Source organism: Macaca fascicularis, chromosome 2 (genome assembly GCF_037993035.2).
Source record: "Macaca fascicularis isolate 582-1 chromosome 2, T2T-MFA8v1.1".
Taxonomy (NCBI): Eukaryota; Metazoa; Chordata; class Mammalia; order Primates; family Cercopithecidae; genus Macaca; species Macaca fascicularis.
The window spans coordinates 114,263,245-114,282,405 of record NC_088376.1 but is presented as its reverse complement, the minus strand read 5'-3'; the positions used below and the strand labels follow the sequence as shown (position 1 = coordinate 114,282,405).

The 19,161-nt window shown below is 41.0% G+C and overlaps 1 protein-coding gene across 17 annotated transcripts in view; it reads right to left on the bottom strand.

The window, feature by feature from the left end:
• Positions 1 to 19,161, bottom strand: part of DOCK3 (dedicator of cytokinesis 3) — a 687,722-nt gene that overhangs the window by 117,342 nt on the left and 551,219 nt on the right. For all 17 annotated transcript variants that reach the window (XM_005547251.5, XM_005547256.5, XM_005547252.5 and 14 more), the window contains exons 22-23: positions 17,648 to 17,729; positions 1,151 to 1,321 (exon numbers count right to left, since the gene is read on the bottom strand). In XM_005547251.5, the coding sequence (XP_005547308.1) occupies positions 1,151 to 1,321; positions 17,648 to 17,729 (253 nt within the window). The remainder of the gene's footprint in view (positions 1 to 1,150; positions 1,322 to 17,647; positions 17,730 to 19,161) is intronic.

Sequence of the window (19,161 nt, the reverse complement as noted above, 5' to 3'; positions counted from 1 at the left end):
CCCAATCAGCCGCCCAGTTTTGTGCTTGAAACCCAGGGCCCTGGTAGTGTAGGCACCTGAGGGAATCTCCTGGTCTGCGGGTTGCAAAGACTGTGGGAAAAGCGTAGTATCTGGGCCGGAATGCACCGTTCCTCAAGGCACAGTCTCTCCTGGCTTCCCTTGGTTAAGGGAGGGAGTTCCCTAACCCCTTGAGCTTCCCAGGTGAGGCGACACCCCACCCTGCTTCTGCTTGCCCTTCATGGGTGCACCCACTGTCTACCCAGTCCCAGTGAGATGAGCCGGGTACCTCAGTTGGAAATGCAGATCATCCGCCTTTTGCGTTGATCTCACTGGGAGCTGTAGTCCAGAGATGTTCCTATTTGGCCATCTTGCCAGCCCTCTGATCCTAATTTAATCTTAATTCTTAGCCAAAGCTTCCTAGTTAATCCTACTGTTTTACAAATTATTTCATTCAACTTCTGGAATGGACAAAAGCTAATCTAAATTTTCTTTTTTCCTTTTTCTTTTTGGAGACAGTCTCACTCTATTGCCCAGGCTGGAGTGCAGTGGTGCAATCTTGGCTCATGGCAACCTCCACCTCCCGGGTTCAAGCAATTCTCCTGCCTCAGCCTCCTGAGTAGCCAGGACTACAGGTGCATGCTAATTTTTTCTATTTTTAGTAGAGATGGGGTTTCATCATGTTGCCCAGGGTGGTCTTGAACTCCTGAGCTCAAGCAATCCGCCCACCTTGGCCTCCCAAAGTGCTAGGATTACAGGCGTGAGCCACTGTGCCCAACTTTCGTTAATACAATGCTTAATCAGGAAATAAAATTCCCCATACATTCTGATTATCTCCTATGAATAAGATGTTCATAAAAAACTAAGTAGTATGTAGCTAAATAAATTTGGTCTAAAGACTGTTCACAAGAACAAATTTGTGCTTCATCTCCAACATAAAGCCAATGAGCTGTTTTACATCTGGCAGCTGAGGCACGGCCAGATTTGCAGTAAAAGCAGCATTTTGTTGTATCAGGTATTTCCTTATAAATCACCCTTTACCCAACACACATGATCCTGGCAGGGTTTCTTCATCTCTGAAAACCAGAAGACAAAGAAACCACCCGCTGAGAAAGAGGAACCCAGCAGCAAAGCTTCCCTGCAGTGTGCGAACCTGAGTAAAAAGGAGTGTTTCTGAGTTTCTGCTGTCCAGACTGAGCACAAACCGGATGGACTGGAAAAGTTCTTGGATACTCGATCTGAATTGTTCCTCTTCCATTCCACAAGTGGCTCGTGAGTACAGGATCCGTGACTGTACAATGAACTTGAAAAGGTACTCCAAGGCCTGGAAAGTGTGGGAGAAAAAGTGATGGAGAGGTGTTGAAGATGGTCAGGAACTCACATAGCAGAAAACAAAGGGCAAAGTAACAGCAGTTTCTATATCAAAATCAGGTGATGGACAGTTCTAACTATGGAGATAGATAGGCACTTTATTTTTTAAATTTTTTTCTCAAATATCCAAATTGTCACTAAGCAGCAGCTACCTTCTTATTGAAAGAATCATTAAATAATTTCACAACTGTTTTCTGAGGTTCTGGAATTAAGGAGCCATAGACTGTTATAGAAATAGTTGAATTCAAGAACATTCAGAGTTTAAAAAATAAGTTTCTTTGTATTTTTTTTCAGGTCTGGAAATAAAAGGGTCACAAGGCAAGGATGTAAGAAACACTCAAGTTTACTGCAAGAAGGAAGTATCCTAAAGGACTCAGGAGTCCTCAGACTTAGGAGTCTCCTACATCTTTAAGATATAGCTGGGGCCTGACACAGTTCCTCCTTTTTCACCAGGGGTCACAGAAATCTGAAGAAAACTTGTCCCAGGCTGCACAGCAGCCGATAGGCCTGATACATCCAGTATCCACCCTCTTTCCACAAAGACATCTGCCATAAACAGTTCATAAATAGTATAAGATGAAGCTTCTGCAAAAAGTTTGGGAGCAGAATCTGATTCTGAGGAGTTCCTGACGCTTGGCCCATGCTTACAGAGTAATTTCCTTTTAAGAGAACACATTCAAGACCCAATACTATGTTTTCTAATTAAAAAAACAAAAAAAACCAAAAAAACACAGATTTCCCAGACACTGAAAAGGAAGAGATAATGGAGAGAAACTTCTGCAACGCTGAAACAAACAGAAGTCAGGTACTTGAAACATAAACAGGAAACAATTCCTGAACTCCCTTTCATGATCTATCCAGCTGTTAGACGGTTTGGAAAAGCAGAACTTAATATTTTGTGGCCCATACAAAATTCAGTTGGCACTGGGGAATGCCAGTTTAGAAAATGTGTCATCCAGGGATTGTATCAGATGATTCTGTAGAAGAAATGAGTGTGTGGCCTCGTCTCCATAAATGCTACACCCTCTGTTCTAGTACCTTTTTAATGCCTAGTCTATAAAGAACTTGAAAAATCTGTCAGTTGTTAAACCCAGACACTTGCAGGCTGGACTCTGCCACTGCTCTAGTATGTCTATATTGCGGTGACTCTTCGGGCCCATGAAGCAGAAAGTATACGCTTCTGAGCCAGCTTCATTTATTAGGTCACGCCAGTTTGAAGTCACTGAAGTAGGACGTATTTTCTATTAAAATAAAGAAAATAAACGTGCACATTTTCCAAACTAAATGGCTAGGTAGCAGGTCTGACCTTTCCCTTTAGGTACTTTGGTTTTGTATGATTAACATGGCTTGCTGGGCTCAGCAGAGGACAAAAGAGGGACAGGGTCAGGATTGACACTCTGGAATCCTTAGAGGTAGGGATTAGAATCCCTATAGGTAAAAGATAGAATAGATCTTGGAGCAGCCTAAAAAGGCCAGGATTGCTTCCTCAGTTAAGTCACATAGAAAATGAAAAGCATGCTAAGACCTGGAAAGATTCACCAAAAATGTACTATGCATAGAAGAAGAACATGAACTTATTGAGCATCCTACTATCATATGCCCAAGCCCCAGAAGATGCAGGAAGGATTGGTAATTACGTGGAGCACTGGAAATAAAGACAGTAAAATAAACTAATATTTTTTCTGAAAAGTATAATTTTAGGACACCTGAGAGGTAGGCAAATCTAATTATGTGCTCCATACTACTCTTCTAATTTTAAAAAGTTTTTTTGTTTGTTTGGTTTTTAAGTTTGAAACAGCTACCACAAGAGATGTAATGAGTGGCATTAAACATTTGCCAGTTTCAGGGAGGTAGAACTAGACAGCAAAGTGACTTGCACCTTTTGGGCATGAGAGCTTGCTTCCTCTATTAGGTTACACAATATAAGACAACTAGCAGAGGAGCACAAGGCTGATGTCAGAGAAGTCTCCATGCAAACCCGGATGAGGACATGGAAAATAAAGCCACTTCCAGTCATTCGTCAGTACCTGACTTCCCTCCTCCCCACTCCTCTTGAATCTCTTGAATTTTTGGATCAGTACCATCTTGATCAGGACCAGGTGATGCTGGCCACCTCTGACAGATTCAACTGGGGAAGGAGAGTGGGGCAGAGGAGTGGAATAGAAGGTGAGAGGTGGAGCCTGTGGAATTTGTTCAAGCTTTAAAGGTGCTCCGATTACTGTGTAGAGACAATGGAGCACTTAACTGTGGCTCAAGCAGCTGCCCTGTCCATTTTTGCTTAAGTTAATAAACCTGTAAGAAAAGAGATCCTAAAAGTTATTACCATGTTTGTATCACCAAGAAGATCCACCGTGCCCTCTCTTTCCTCCTTGTGGCTACTTGCTAAGGAACTGATACAGCTCAGCATGGAAAAGTGTGCTGTTGTTTTAGAATGCCTTGTGAAGAGCCACCCTAAAACCCACAATGACACCCCTGCATGCCTCTCACATTGTGAACAAACAATAAAACCAAGTAAGAAATAATGAACTTTTTATTTTCACCTTCTTCAACAGAACTTTTTTTAAGGTCATGATTCTGAAGGTAAAAGGAAGAGATAAGGTTATGAGTGGAAAGATATATTGAATCAAAAGTATTAAGGAAGAAGTTTCCTGGTTCATGGCTTTTGATACTGGAACGAGAAGTATCAGGCCAGGAGCATGCATCCTACGAAGAAGGAGGAAAACAGGATTAGATGGAAACTTACTAATTTGGTGAAGGAGACATGTAAACTGAAATCAGATAAAGAAGAGGAAATGAAATGATAAAACCTTAGTGTTGGATATATTACAGAACAAGTGTGAAATGGTGAGAACAAATATGAAAACACCTCAGAAAAATGCTCCCCGAAAGGGAATTCTTCCTTTTCCCTACCCAAACCTTATCTTTCCCAGAATTCTGTACCTCCATAAATGGCCTTGCCATCAACTCAGCTGATTTAGCAAAGACCCCTTAGAAACAGTCACAGTTCTCCCTTATTATCATCTTCTACATCCAATCTAGCATTTGAAAGCCCTTGCTTTAGCCACATCAATTGCCTTTTGGTTCCTTAAAAATCCAAGCTCTTGGGGCCCGGTGCAGTGGCTCATCCCTGTAATTCCAGGACTTTGGAAGGTGGAAGTGGGTGGATCACCCAAGGCCAGGAGTGGCTAACTAGAACACACAGTGTAGAGAAGACGTTAAATGACCCGATGGAGCTGAAAACCATAGCACAAGAACTACATAACACATGCACAAGCTTCACTAGCCGATTCGATCAAGAGGAAGAAAGGGGATCAGTGATTGAAGATCAAATGAATGAAATGAAGTGAGAAGTTTAAGAGAAAAAAGAGTAAAAAGAAATGAACAAAGCCTCCAATAAATATGGGACTATGTGAAAAGACCAAATCTATGTCTGACTGGTGTACCTGAAAGTGACAGGGAGAATGGAACCAAGCTGGAAAACACTCTTCAGGATATTATCCAGGAGAACTTCCCCAACCTAACAAGGCAGGCCAACATTCAAATTCAGGAAATACAAAGAACACCACAAAGATACTCCCCAAGAAGAGAAACTCCAAGACACATAATTGAAAGTTGAAATAAAGAAAAAAATGTTAAGGGCAGCCAGAGAGAAAGACTGGGTTACTCACAAATGGAAGCCCATCAGACTAACAGCGGCTCTCTTGGCAGAAACTCTACAAGCCAGAAGAGAGTGGGGGCCAATATTTAACATTCTTAAAGAAAAGAATTTTCGGGGGGGCGGAGCAAGATGGTCGAATAGGAACAGCTCCAGTCTCCAACTCCCAGTGCGAGCGACACAGAAGACCGGTGATTTCTGCATTTTCAACTGAGGTACTGGGTTCATCTCACTGGGGAGTGCCGGACAATCGGTGCTGGTCAGCTGCTGCAGCCCGACCAGCGAGAGCTGAAGCAGGGTGAGGCATCGCCTCACCTGGGAAGCGCAAGGGGGAAGGGAATCCCTTTTCCTAGCCAGGGGAACTGAGATACACAACACCTGGAAAATCGGGTAACTCCCACCCCAATACTGCGCTTTAAGCTAACGGGTACACCAGGAGATTATATCCCACACCTGGCCGGGAGGGTCCCAAGCCCATGGAGCCTCCCTCATTGCTAGCACAGCAGTCTGTGATCTACTGGCAAGGCAGCAGCGAGGCTGGGGGAGGGGCGCCTGCCATTGCTGAGGCTTAAGTAGGTAAACAAAGCCGCTGGGAAGCTCGAACTGGGTGGAGCTCACAGCAGCTCAAGGAAACCTGCCTGTCTCTGTAGACTGTAAGAAAAGAGATCCTAGGGGATCTGGGGACAGGGCACAGTAAACAATAACAAACGCAGCAGAAACGTGTGCAGACGCAAACGACTCTGTCTGACAGCTTTGAAGAGAGCAGTGGATCTCCCAACACAGAGGTTGAGAGCTGAGAAGGGACAGACTGCCTGCTCAAGTGGGTCCCTGACCCCTGAGTAGCCTAACTGGGAGACATCCCCCACTAGGGGCAGTCTGACACCCCACACCTCACAGTGTGGAGTACCCCCCTGAGAGGAAGCTTCCAAAGCAAGAATCAGACAGGTACACTCGCTGTTCAGCAATATTCTATCTTCTGCAGCCTCTGCTGCTGATACCCAGGCAAACAGGGTCTGGAGTGGACCTCAAGCAATCTCCAACAGACCTACAGCTGAGGGTCCTGACTGTTAGAAGGAAAACTATCAAACAGGAAGGACACCTACACCAAATCCCCATCAGTATGTCACCATCATCAAAGACCAGAGGCAGATAAAACCACAAAGATGGGGAAAAAGCAGGGCAGAAAACCTGGAAATTCAAAAAATAAGAGCACATCTCCCCCGGCAAAGGAGCGCAGCTCATCGCCAGCAATGGATCAAAGCTGGATGGAGAATGACTTTGACGAGATGAGAGAAGAAGGCTTCAGTCCATCAAACTTCTCATAGCTAAAGGAGGAATTACGTACCCAGTGCAAAGAAACTACAAATCTTGAAAAAAAAGTGGAAGAATTGATGGCTAGAGTAATTAATGCAGAGAAGGTCATAAACGAAAGAGATGAAAACCACGACACGAGAAATACATGACAAATGCACAAGCTTCAGTAACCGACTCGATCAACTGGAAGAAAGAGTATCAGTGATTGAGGATCAAATGAATGAAATGAAGCAAGAAGAGAAACCAAAAGAAAAAAGAGTAAAAAGAAATGAACAAAGCCTGCAAGAAGTATGGGATTATGTAAAAAGACCAAATCTACGTCTGATTGGGGTGCCTGAAAGTGAGGGGGAAAATGGAACCAAGTTGGAAAACACTCTTCAGGATATCATCCAGAAGAACTTCCCCAACCTAGTAGGGCAGGCCAACATTCAAAACCAGGAAATACAGAGAACGCCACAAAGATACTCCTCGAGAAGAGCAACTCCAAGACACATAATTACCAGATTCACCAAAGTTGAAATGAAGGAAAAAATCTTAAGGGCAGCCAGAGAGAAAGGTCGGGTTACCCACAAAGGGAAGCCCATCAGACTAACAGCAGATCTCTCGGCAGAAACTCTCCAAGCCAGAAGAGAGTGGGGGCCAATATTCAACATTCTTAAAGAAAAGAATTTTCAACCCAGAATTTCATATCCAGCCAAACTAAGTTTCATCAGTGAAGGAGAAATAAAATCCTTTACAGATAAGCAAATGCTTAGAGATTTTGTCACCACTAGGCCTGCCTTACAAGAGACCCTGAAGGAAGCACTCAACATGGAAAAGAACAACCGGTACCAGCCATTGCAAAAACATGCCAAAATGTAAAGACCATCGAGGCTAGGAAGAAACTGCATCAACTAACGAGCAAAATAATCAGTTAATATCATAATGGCAGGATCAAGTTCACACATAACAATCTTAACCTTAAATGTAAATGGACTAAATGCTCCAATTAAAAGACACAGACTGGCAAACTGGATAAAGAGTCAAGACCCATCAGTCTGCTGTATTCAGGAGACCCATCTCACATGCAGAGACATACATAGACTCAAAATAAAGGGATGGAGGAAGATTTACCAAGCAAATGGAGAACAAAAAAAAGCAGGGGTTGCAATACTAGTCTCTGATAAAACAGACTTTAAACCATCAAAGATGAAAAGAGACAATGAAGGCCATTACATAATGGTAAAGGGATCAATTCAACAGGAAGAGCTAACTATCCTAAATATATATGCACCCAATACAGGAGCACCCTGATTCATAAAGCAAGTCCTTAGAGACTTACAAAGAGACTTAGACTCCCATACAATAATAATGGGAGACTTCAACACCCCACTGTCAACATTAGACAGATCAATGAGACAGAAAGTTAACAAGGATATCCAGGAATTGAACTCAGCTCTGCAGCAAGCAGACCTAATAGACATCTATAGAACTCTCCACCCCAAATCAACAGAATATACATTCTTCTCAGCACCACATCGCACTTACTCCAAAATTGACCACATAATTGGAAGTAAAGCACTCCTCAGCAAATGCACAAGAACAGAAATTATAACAAACTGTCTCTCAGACCACAGTGCAATCAAACTAGAACTCAGGACTAAGAAACTCAATCAAATCCGCTCAACTACATGGAAACTGAACAACCTGCTCCCGACTGACTACTGGGTACATAACGAAATGAAGGCAGAAATAAAGAAGTTCTTTGAAACCAATGAGAACAAAGATACAACACACCAGAATCTCTGGGACACATTTAAAGCAGTGTGTAGAGGGAAATTTATAGCACTAAATGCCCACAAGAGAAAGCAGGAAAGATCTAAAATTGACACTCTAACATTGCAATTAAAAGAACTAGAGAAGCAAGAACAAACACATTCGAAAGCTAGCAGAAGGCAAGAAATAACTAAGATCAGAGCAGAACTGAAGGAGATAGACACACAAAAAACCCTCCAAAAAATCAATGAATCCAGGAGTTGGTTTTTTGAAAAGATCAACAAAATTGACAGACCGCTAGCAAGACTAATAAAGAAGAAAAGAGAGAAGAATCAAATTGACGCAATAAAAAATGATAAAGGGGATATCACCACCGACCCCACAGAAATACAAACTACCATCAGAGAATACTATAAACACCTCTATGCAAATAAACTAGAAAATCTAGAAGAAATGGATAATTTCCTGGACGCTTACACTCTTCCAAGACTAAACCAGGAAGAAGTTGAATTCCTGAATAGACCAATAGCAGGCTCTGAAATTGAGGCAATAATTAATAGCCTACCAACCAAAAAAAGTCCAGGACCAGATGGATTCACAGCTGAATTCTACCAGAGGTACAAGGAGGAGCTGGTACCATTCCTTCTGAAACTATTCCAATCAATAGAAAAAGAGGGAATCCTCCCTAACTCATTTTATGAGGCCAACATCATCCTGATACCAAAGCCTGGCAGAGACACAACAAAAAAAGAGATTTTTAGACCAATATCCCTGATGAACATCGATGCAAAAATCCTCAATAAAATACTGGCAAACCGGATTCAGCAACACATCAAAAAGCTTATCCACCATGATCAAGTGGGCTTCATCCCTGGGATGCAAGGCTGGTTCAACATTCGCAAATCAATAAACATAATCCAGCATATAAACAGAACCAAAGACAAGAACCACATGATTATCTCAATAGATGCAGAAAAGGCTTTTGACAAAATTCAACAGCCCTTCATGCTAAAAACACTCAATAAATTTGGTACTGATGGAACGTACCTCAAAATAATAAGAGCTATTTATGACAAACCCACAGCCAATATCATACTGAATGGGCAAAAACTGGAAAAATTCCCTTTGAAAACTGGCACAAGACAGGGATGCCCTCTCTCACCACTCCTATTCAACATAGTGTTGGAAGTTCTGGCTAGGGCAATCAGGCAAGAGAAAGAAATCAAGGGTATTCAGTTAGGAAAAGAAGAAGTCAAATTGTCCCTGTTTGCAGATGACATGATTGTATATTTAGAAAACCCCATTGTCTCAGCCCAAAATCTCCTTAAGCTGACAAGCAACTTCAGCAAAGTCTCAGGATACAAAATTAATGTGCAAAAATCACAAGCATTCATATACACCAGTAACAGACAAACAGAGAGCCAAATCAGGAATGAACTTCCATTCACAATTGCTTCAAAGAGAATAAAATACCTAGGAATCCAACTTACAAGGGATGTAAAGGACCTCTTCAAGGAGAACTACAAACCACTGCTCAGTGAAATAAAAGAGGACACAAACAAATGGAAGAACATACCATGCTCATGGATAGGAAGAATCAATATCGTGAAAATGGCCATACTGCCCAAGGTTATTTATAGATTCAATGCCATCCCCATCAAGCTACCAATGAGTTTCTTCACAGAATTAGAAAAAACTGCTTTAAAGTTCATATGGAACCAAAAAAGAGCCCGCATTGCCAAGACAATCCTAAGTCAAAAGAACAAAGCTGGAGGCATCACGCTACCTGACTTCAAACTATACTACAAGGCTACAGTAACCAAAACAGCATGGTACTAGTACCAAAACAGAGATATAGACCAATGGAACTGAACAGAGTCCTTAGAAATAATACCACACATCTACAGCCATCTGATCTTTGACAAACCTGAGAGAAACAAGAAATGGGGAAAGGATTCCCTATTTAATAAATGGTGCTGGGAAAATTGGCTAGCCATAAGTAGAAAGCTGAAACTGGATCCTTTCCTTACTCCTTATATGAAAATTAATTCAAGATGGATTAGAGACTTAAATGTTAGACCTAATACCATAAAAATCCTAGAGGAAAACCTAGGTAGTACCATTCAGGACATAGGCATGGGCAAAGACTTCATGTCTAAAACACCAAAAGCAATGGCAACAAAAGCCAAAATTGACAAATGGGATCTCATTAAACTAAAGAGCCTCTGCACAGCAAAAGAAACTACCATCAGAGTGAACAGGCAACCTACAGAATGGGAGAAAATTTTTGCAATCTACTCATCTGACAAAGGGCTAATATCCAGAACCTACAAAGAACTCAAACAAATTTACAAGAAAAAAACAAACAACCCCATCAAAAAGTGGGCAAAGGATATGAACAGACATTTCTCAAAAGAAGACATTCATACAGCCAACAGACACATGAAAAAATGCTCATCAACACTGGCTATCAGAGAAATGCAAATCAAAACCACAATGAGATACCATCTCACACCAGTCAGAATGGCGATCATTAAAAAGTCAGGAAACAAGAGGTGCTGGAGAGGATGTGGAGAAACAGGAACACTTTTACACTGTTGGTGGGACTGTAAACTAGTTCAACCATTATGGAAAACAGTATGGCGATTCTTCAAGGATGTAGAACTAGATGTACCATATGACCGAGCCATCCCATTACTGGGTATATACCCAAAGGATTATAAATCATGCTGCTCTGAAGACACATGCACACGTAAGTTTATTGCGGCACTATTCACAATAGCAAAGACTTGGAATCAACCCAAATGTCCATCACTGACAGACTGGATTAAGAAAATGTGGCACATATACACCATGGAATACTATGCAGCCATAAAAAAGGATGAGTTTGTGTCCTTTGTAGGGACATGGATGCAGCTGGAAACCATCATTCTTAGCAAACTATCACAAGAACAGAAAACCAAACACCGCATGTTCTCACTCATAGGTGGGAACTGAACAATGAGATCACTTGGACTCAGGAAGGGGAACATCACACACCGGGGCCTATCATGGGGAGGGGGCAGGGGGGAGGGATTGCATTGGGAGTTATACCTGATGTAAATGACGAGTTGATGGGTGCTGACGAGTTGATGGTTGCAGCACAGCAACATGGCACAAGTATACATATGTAACAAACCTGCACGTTATGCACATGTACCCTAGAACTCAAAGTATAATAATAAAAATAAATAAATAAATAAATAAATAAAATCAAAAAAAAAAAAAAAAGAATTTTCAACCTAGAATTTCATATCCAGCCAAACTAAGCTTCATAAGTGAAGGACAAATAAAATCCTTTACAGACAAACAAATGCTGAGAGATTCTGTCACCACCAGGCCTGCCTTACAAGAGCTCCTGAAGGAAGCACTGAAGGTGGAAAGGAACAACTGGTACCAGCCACTGCAAAAACATGCCAAATTGTAAAGACCATTGATGCTAGGAAGAAACTGCATTAACTAACGAGCAAAATAGCCAGCTAACATCATAATGACAGTATGAAATTCACACATAACAATACTAACTTTAAATGTAAATGGACTAAATGCCCCAATTATAAGACACAGACTGGCAAATTGAATAAAGAGTCAAGACCCATCAGTGTGCTGTATTCAGGAAACCCATCTAGCATACAGAGACACACATAGGCTCAAAATAAAGGGATGGGGGAAGATGAACCCCATCTGTTGCTTGCTGTTTCCCAAGCAAATGGAAAACAAAAAAAAGCAGAGGTTGCAATCCTAGTCTCTGATAAAATAGACTTTAAACTGACAAAGATCAAAAGAGACAAAGAAGGCCATTACACAATGGTAAAGGGATCAATTCAACAAGAAGAGTTAACCATACTAAATATATATGCACCCAATAAAGGAGCACCCAGATTCATAAAGCAAGTCCTTAGAGACCTACAAAGATATTTAGACTCCCCCACAATAATAATGGGAGACTTTTAACACCACATTGTCAACATTAGACAGATCAACGAGACAGAAAGTTAACAAGGATATCCAGGACTTGAACTCAGCTCTGCAGCAAGCAGACCTAATAGACATCTACAGAACCCTCCACCCCAAATCAACAGAATACACATTCTTCTTAGCACCACATCACACTTATTCCGAAATTGACCACATAGTTGGAAGTAAAGCACTCCTCAGCAAATGTACAAGAACAGAAATTATAACAAACTGTCTCTCAGACCACAGTGCAATCAAACTAGAACTCAGGATTAAGAAACTCACTCAAAACTGCTCAACTACATGGAAACTGAACAACCTGCTCCCGACTGACTACTGCATACGTAATGAAATGAAGGCAGAAATAAAGATATTCTTTGAAACCAATGAGAACAAAGACCAATGTACCAGAACCTCTGGGACACATTTAAAGCAGTGTGTAGAGGGAAATTTATAGCACTAAATGCCCACAAGAGAAAGCAGGAAAGATCTAAAATTGACACCCTAATATCACAATTAAAAGAACTAGAGAAGCAAGAGCAAACACATTCAAAAGCTAGCAGAAGGCAAGAAATAACTAAGATGAGAACCGAAGGAGATGGCAACACCAAAAACCCTTCAAAAAATCAATGAATCCAGGAGCTGGTTTTTTTGAAAAGATCAACAAAATTGATAGACTGCTAGCAACACCAATAAAGAAGAGAGAAGAATCAAATAGACGCAATAAAAAATGATAATGGAGATATCACCACCGACCCCACAGAAATACAAACTACCATCAGAGAACACTATAAACACCTCTACTCAATAAACTGGAAAATCTAGAGAAGAAATGGATAAATTCCTGGACACATACACCCTCCCAAGACTAAACCAGGAAGAAGCTGAATTCCTGAATAGACCAACAACAGGCTCTGAAATTGAGGCAATAATTAATAGTCTATCAACCAAAAAAAGTCCAGGACCAGACAGATTCACAGCCGAATTCTACCAGAGGTACAAGGAGGAGCTGGTACCATTCCTTCTGAAACTATTCCAATCAATAGAAAAAGAGGGAATCCTCCCTAACTCATTTTTGAAGCCAGCATCATCCTGATACCAAACTCTGGCAAAGACACAATGAAAAAAGAGAATTTTAGACCAACATGCCTGATGAACATCAAAATGCAAAAATCCTCAATAAAATACTGGTAAACTGAATCCAGCAGCACATCAAAAAGCTTATCCACCATGATCAGTGGGCTTCATCCCTGGGATGCAAGGCTGGTTCAACATACAAATCAATAAACGTAATCCATCACGTAAACAGAACCAAAGACAAAAACCACATGATTATCTCAACAGATGCAGAAACGGCCTTTGACAAAATTCAACAGCTCTTCATGCTAAAAACTCTCAATAAACTAGGTATTGATGGAACATATCTCAAAATAATACGAGCTATTTATGACAAACCCACAGCCAATATCATACTGAATGGGTAAAAGCTGGAAACATTCCCCTTGAAAACTGGCACAAGACAGGGATGCCCTCTCTCACCACTCCTATTCAACATAGTGTTGGAAGTTCTGGCCAGGGCAATCAGGCAGGAGAAAGAAATAAAGGGTAATCAATTAGAAAAGAAGAAGTCAAATTGTCCCTGTTTGCAAATGACATGATTGCATATTTAGAAAACCCCATTGTCTCAGCCCAAAATCTCCTTAAGCTGATAAGCAACTTCAGCAAAGTCTCAGGATACAAAATGAATGTGCAAAAATCACAAGCATTCTTATACACCAATAACAGACAAACAGAGAGCCAAATCATGAGTGAACTCCCATTCACAATTGCTTCAAAGAGAATAAAATACCCAGGAATCCAACTTACAAGGACCTCTTCAAGGAGGACTACAAACCACTGCTCAACGAAATAAAAGAGGACACAAACAAATGGAAGACTATTCCATGCTCATGGATAGGAAGAATCCATACCGTGAAAATGGCTGTACTGCCCAAGGTAATTTATAGATTCAATGCCATCCTCATCAAGCTACCAATAACTTTATTCACAGAACTGGAAAAAACTACTTTAAAGCTCATATGGAACCAAAAAAGAGCCTGTATTGCGAAGATAATCCTAAGAAAAAGAGCAAAGCTGGAGGCATCACACTACCTCACTTCAAACTATACTGCAAGGCTACAGTAACCAAAACAGCATGGTACTGGTACCAAAACAGAGATATAGACCAATGGAAGAGAACAGACCCTCAGAAATAACACCACACACCTACAACCATCTGATCTTTGACAAACCTGACAAAAACAAGCAATGGGGAAAGGATTCCCTATTTAATAAATGGTGCTGGGAAAACTGGCTAGCCACATGTAGGAAGCTGAAACTGGATCCCTTCCTTACACCTTAAACAAAAATTAATTCAAGATGGATTAGAGACTTAAATGTTAGACCTAAAACCATAAAATCCCTAGAAGAAAACCTAGGCAATACCATTCAGGACACAGGCATGGGCAAGGACTTCATGATTAGAACACCAAAAGCAATGGCAAGAAAGCCAAAATTGACAAATGGGATCTAATTAACTAAAGAGCTCTGCACAGCAAAAGAAACTATCATCAGAGTGAACAGGCAACCTACAGAATGGGAGAAAATTGTTACAATCTACCCATCTGACAAAGGGCTAGTATCCAGATTCTACAAAGAACTTAAACAAATTTACAAGAAAAAATCAAACGACGCCATCAAAATGTGGGCAAAGGATATGAACAGACACTTCTCAAAACAAGATATTTATGCAGCCAACAGACATGAAAAAATGCTCATCATCACTGGCCATCAGAGAAATGCAAATCAAAACCACAATAAGATACCATCTCACACCAGTTAGAATGGCGATCATTAAAAAGTCAGGAAACAACAGGTGCTGGAAAGGATGTGGAGAAATAGGAACACTTTTACACTATCCGTGGGACTGTAAACTAGCTCAACCATTGTGGAAGACAGTGTGGCAATTCCTCAAGGGTCTAGAACTAGAAATACCATTTGACCCAGCAATCCCATTACTGGGTATATACCCAAAGGATTATAAATCATGCGCTATAAAGACGAATGCACATCTATTCACAACAGCAAAGACTTAGAATCAACCCAAATGTCCATCAATGATAGACTGGATTAAGAAAATGTGGCACATATACACCATGGAATACTATGCAGCCATAAAAAAGGATGAGTTCATGTCCTTTGTAGGGATATGGATGAAGCTGGAAACCATCATTCTGAGCAAACTATTGCAAGGACAGAAAACCAAACACCGCATGTTCTCACTCATAGGTGGGAATTGAACAATGAGAACACTTGGACATAGGGTGGGGAACATCACACACTGGGGCCTGTCGTGGGGAGAAGGAGGGGAGAGGGAGGAGGGGGGAGGGATAGCATTAGGAGATGCTATCTAATGTAAATGATGAGTTAATGGGTGCAGCACACCAACATGGCACATGTATACATACGTAACAAACCTGCACGTTGTGCACACGTACTCTAGAACTTAAAGTATAATAATAATAATAATAATAATAATAAAACAAAAACAAAAACAAAACCCAAGCCCTTTCCCATCTAGGCTTTTAAAGATTCTGTTTCCTCAGTCTGGAGTGCTCATTCCTTAACTCTTAACACTGACTTCAGCTCGGAGATCACCTCCTCGGAGAAGGTTTCCCAAACCCTTGATCTGAAGTAAACCCCCCTTTCCAGCTAGTCTGTTCCATTATCTTGTTTATTTACTTCATAGTACTCAACTATTTTTTTTTTTTCTTGAGATGGAATTTTGCTCTGTCACCCAGGCTGGAGTGCAGCGGCACGATCTTGGTTCACTGCAACCTCCGCCTCCCAGGTTCAAGCAATTCTTGTGCCTCAGTCTCCCGAGTAGCTTGGATTACAGGTGCATGCCACCATGCCTGGTTAATTTTTGTATTTTCAGTAGAGATGAGGTTTCACCATGTTGGCCAGGCTGGTCTTGAACTCCTGACCTCAGGTGATCTGCCCGCCTTGGCTTCCCAAAGTGCTAGGATTATAGGTGTGAGTCGACACGGCCAGCCAAGTTTTTTTTTTTTTTTTAACTGACTTTGTAAGCCAAGGTTGGTGGCAACATTAATTAGAATTACGATAAATACATGTATTTATCTGTTTTATGTATATTGTATGTCTTTCCCCACTTGAATGAAAGTACTATGAAGCCCTAGCCATTTTTATTTGGGCCCCTGCTGAAACTCCAGTGGTTAGTACAATGTCTGAAGCATGGCAGGTATCAAGCAACATTGACTGAATGATTAAACAAATTATTTTTAGGAGAAATTAACTTCTGTGCTGCCTTCTCCAGTATCCTTAAGCAATTATTTTTTAGGCTCATATAGAATCTTTTGCATTTAACTCAACTTTTATCCACTCAAAGATTGTTAGGTACCTGACAGGTGCTAGGGTTCTGAGAAGAAGAGAACCCAGGCCCTTTCCTCACATGCCTCAGCACCCTGCCCTACACTTGTGTTCGTGCCGCCCCTTAGGACACTGCAGATATGTTCTTGAAGAAGATGGGCTGATTTTATTCATCATTGCATCTCAGCCCCTAGGACAGATGGTACTGCTCAGTAGACATTTGTATGAAAGAGGACAGAAAAGAACTTTGTAGCCTCAGATTTTTACAGAATGTGCAAAGAAGAAGCAGGGTAAATGCAAATCTATGATTTGATTTTGCCCCTTCAGTCTGATAATGTTTGAGAAGACATTATGTTGCACCTGTTAAACATGTGGAAAAGGACAAAAACACAGGTCCAGTACTACTCTGTGCAGGTGATGTGATACTAAAAGAGGACAGAAATAAAGCAAAACTAATTTGCTTTTTTTTTTTTTTTTTTTTGCAGAAGCAGTAGCCATGAAAAGAAGTTACCAGACAGTGAGTTAACTCAAAATGAGAACAGTCCCCTGTCAATTGGAGCTACCCAGCAATACAAAGGGGTGCCTTGTCAGGGAACCTGTCCAAGCAGGAATGCTGACAATGGTCACGACCATGGAAGACCACAGTTCTTCCTAAGGCCACAATTTTAAGATTATCTTCTTCTGAACAAATCCACATACAGTGCATCTACTCAGCTTTTTTTACTTAAAACAGTTCAAAAAATGAATGCTTAGTAACTACCAAAAAACAGAACACTATTAGAGGATCTTAATTCAATCAACATTGCCACCAACATTGGCTTAGAAGGAGTTACTATACTTTAGCCAGTGGTAGAAAGGACTGATACTATGGGTAAGAAATCAGGCAGGGGAGGATGGCCAGGAGCCATGTGCATATCATCTCTCCCTCCTTCTTTAAAATTACCAGGAATAAAGGTTTTCTGGGACAAAATCAAGGTAAAGAAAGAGAAATTATGTGGATGAAGACAGTAATTCCTGAAAGCAGGCCAGGTACTGCGATGTCAACATTTGTCATGGACATTATATCATTGAGATTACTCACAAATAATTGCATGAGTGGGTCTCTTATGTATGGAGAGGTTAGTACATTACCCGCATGGCTTCTTGAATGTGGTCCTGTCGAATCAGTTCTGCTGAGCAGTCCATATACCACTTCAAACAGCGGATGAGCTCCCTGGGAAAGAGAACAGTTCCAGAAACCCCACTTTAATTCAAAAGTAATGCAGACTGAAATGTTTGTAGCCCTGAATTAGGCAAATAGGAAATAATATTCTGCTGATAAGCTAGAAAGGAGTGGCAGATCCATTATAGCTTTGGAATATTCAGGTCATTTGAGAACAAACAACACCCTTTGTCCATAGGAGTTGCCACATTTTAAACAGCAATTAAAATAACTTTTCCCCACTATCTCTGACATATATTTCTTTTTGATTACAAGAAAGTTTCCACCCAAGTCTGGGCAACATGGTGAAACCTTATCTCTACAAAATAATACAAAAATTAGCCAGGCATGGTGGTGCACGCCTGTAGTCCCAGCTACTCAGGAGGCTGAATCAGGTGGATCAATTGAGCCCAGGAGGTAAAGGCTGCAGTGAGCCATGACTGTGCCACTGCACTCCAGCCTGGGCAACAGAACAAGATCTCATCTGAAAAAAAAAAAAAAAATAGTTTTCCTAAAGACCTGGACTGGATGTGTATATTTTTATTTTGTCTTAAATTGCTAGGTTTTCAGAACATCTGACACCAGCTAGTAAATAGTAGACTCTGAATAAAAGTATGTAGTCCCAGGAGTCCCTATTCACAACCCCTGCTCTATCCCATCTACCTTATTTCCTTAGGAATAAGTCATCTGAATGGAATGAGATTACTGGGTCAGAAGGTCTGCATATTTATATGGCAACAGAGCACAGAGGTCAGGAGTATAGGCCGTGGATATTCTGGAGCCTATCAATATCTAGTTTTGTATCATTGAATGAGTTATTTAATCCCCTGTGTCTCGTTCTCTTCAATGAAAATATGGGGAAATGGTACATCTCAAAGTTATTGTAAACACTAATAGAATGACGCATATAAAGCACATAGTACAGTCCACTCTCCAAAGTGACATTAAAGTATCAGAGTTCCAGTGACTCCACAGCCTTGCCACCATTGGGTTTTATTTATATTTTCAATAATTATGCTAATTTCGCATAAGAAAATGGTGATTTCTGGCTGGGTGTGGTGGTTCATGCCTGTAATCCCAGCACTCTGGGAGGCTGAGGTGGGTGGATCACAAGGTCAGGAGTTTGAGACCAATCTGGCCAACATAGTGAATCCCCATCTCTACTAAAAATACAAAAAATTATCTGGGTATGGTGGTGTGTGCCTGTAATCCCAGCTACTTGGGAAGCTGAGGCAGGAGAATCATGTGAACCCAGGAGGCAGAGGTTGCAGTGAGCCAAGAACAGGCCTTTGCACTCCAGCCCAGGCGACAGTACAAGACTCTGTCTCAAAAAAAAAAAAAAAAAAAAAAAAAGAAAGAAAGATGAAAGAAAGAAAGAAAGAAAGAAAGAAAGAAAGAAAGAAAGAAAGAAAGAAAGAAAAAGAAAGAAAGAAAGAAAGAAAGA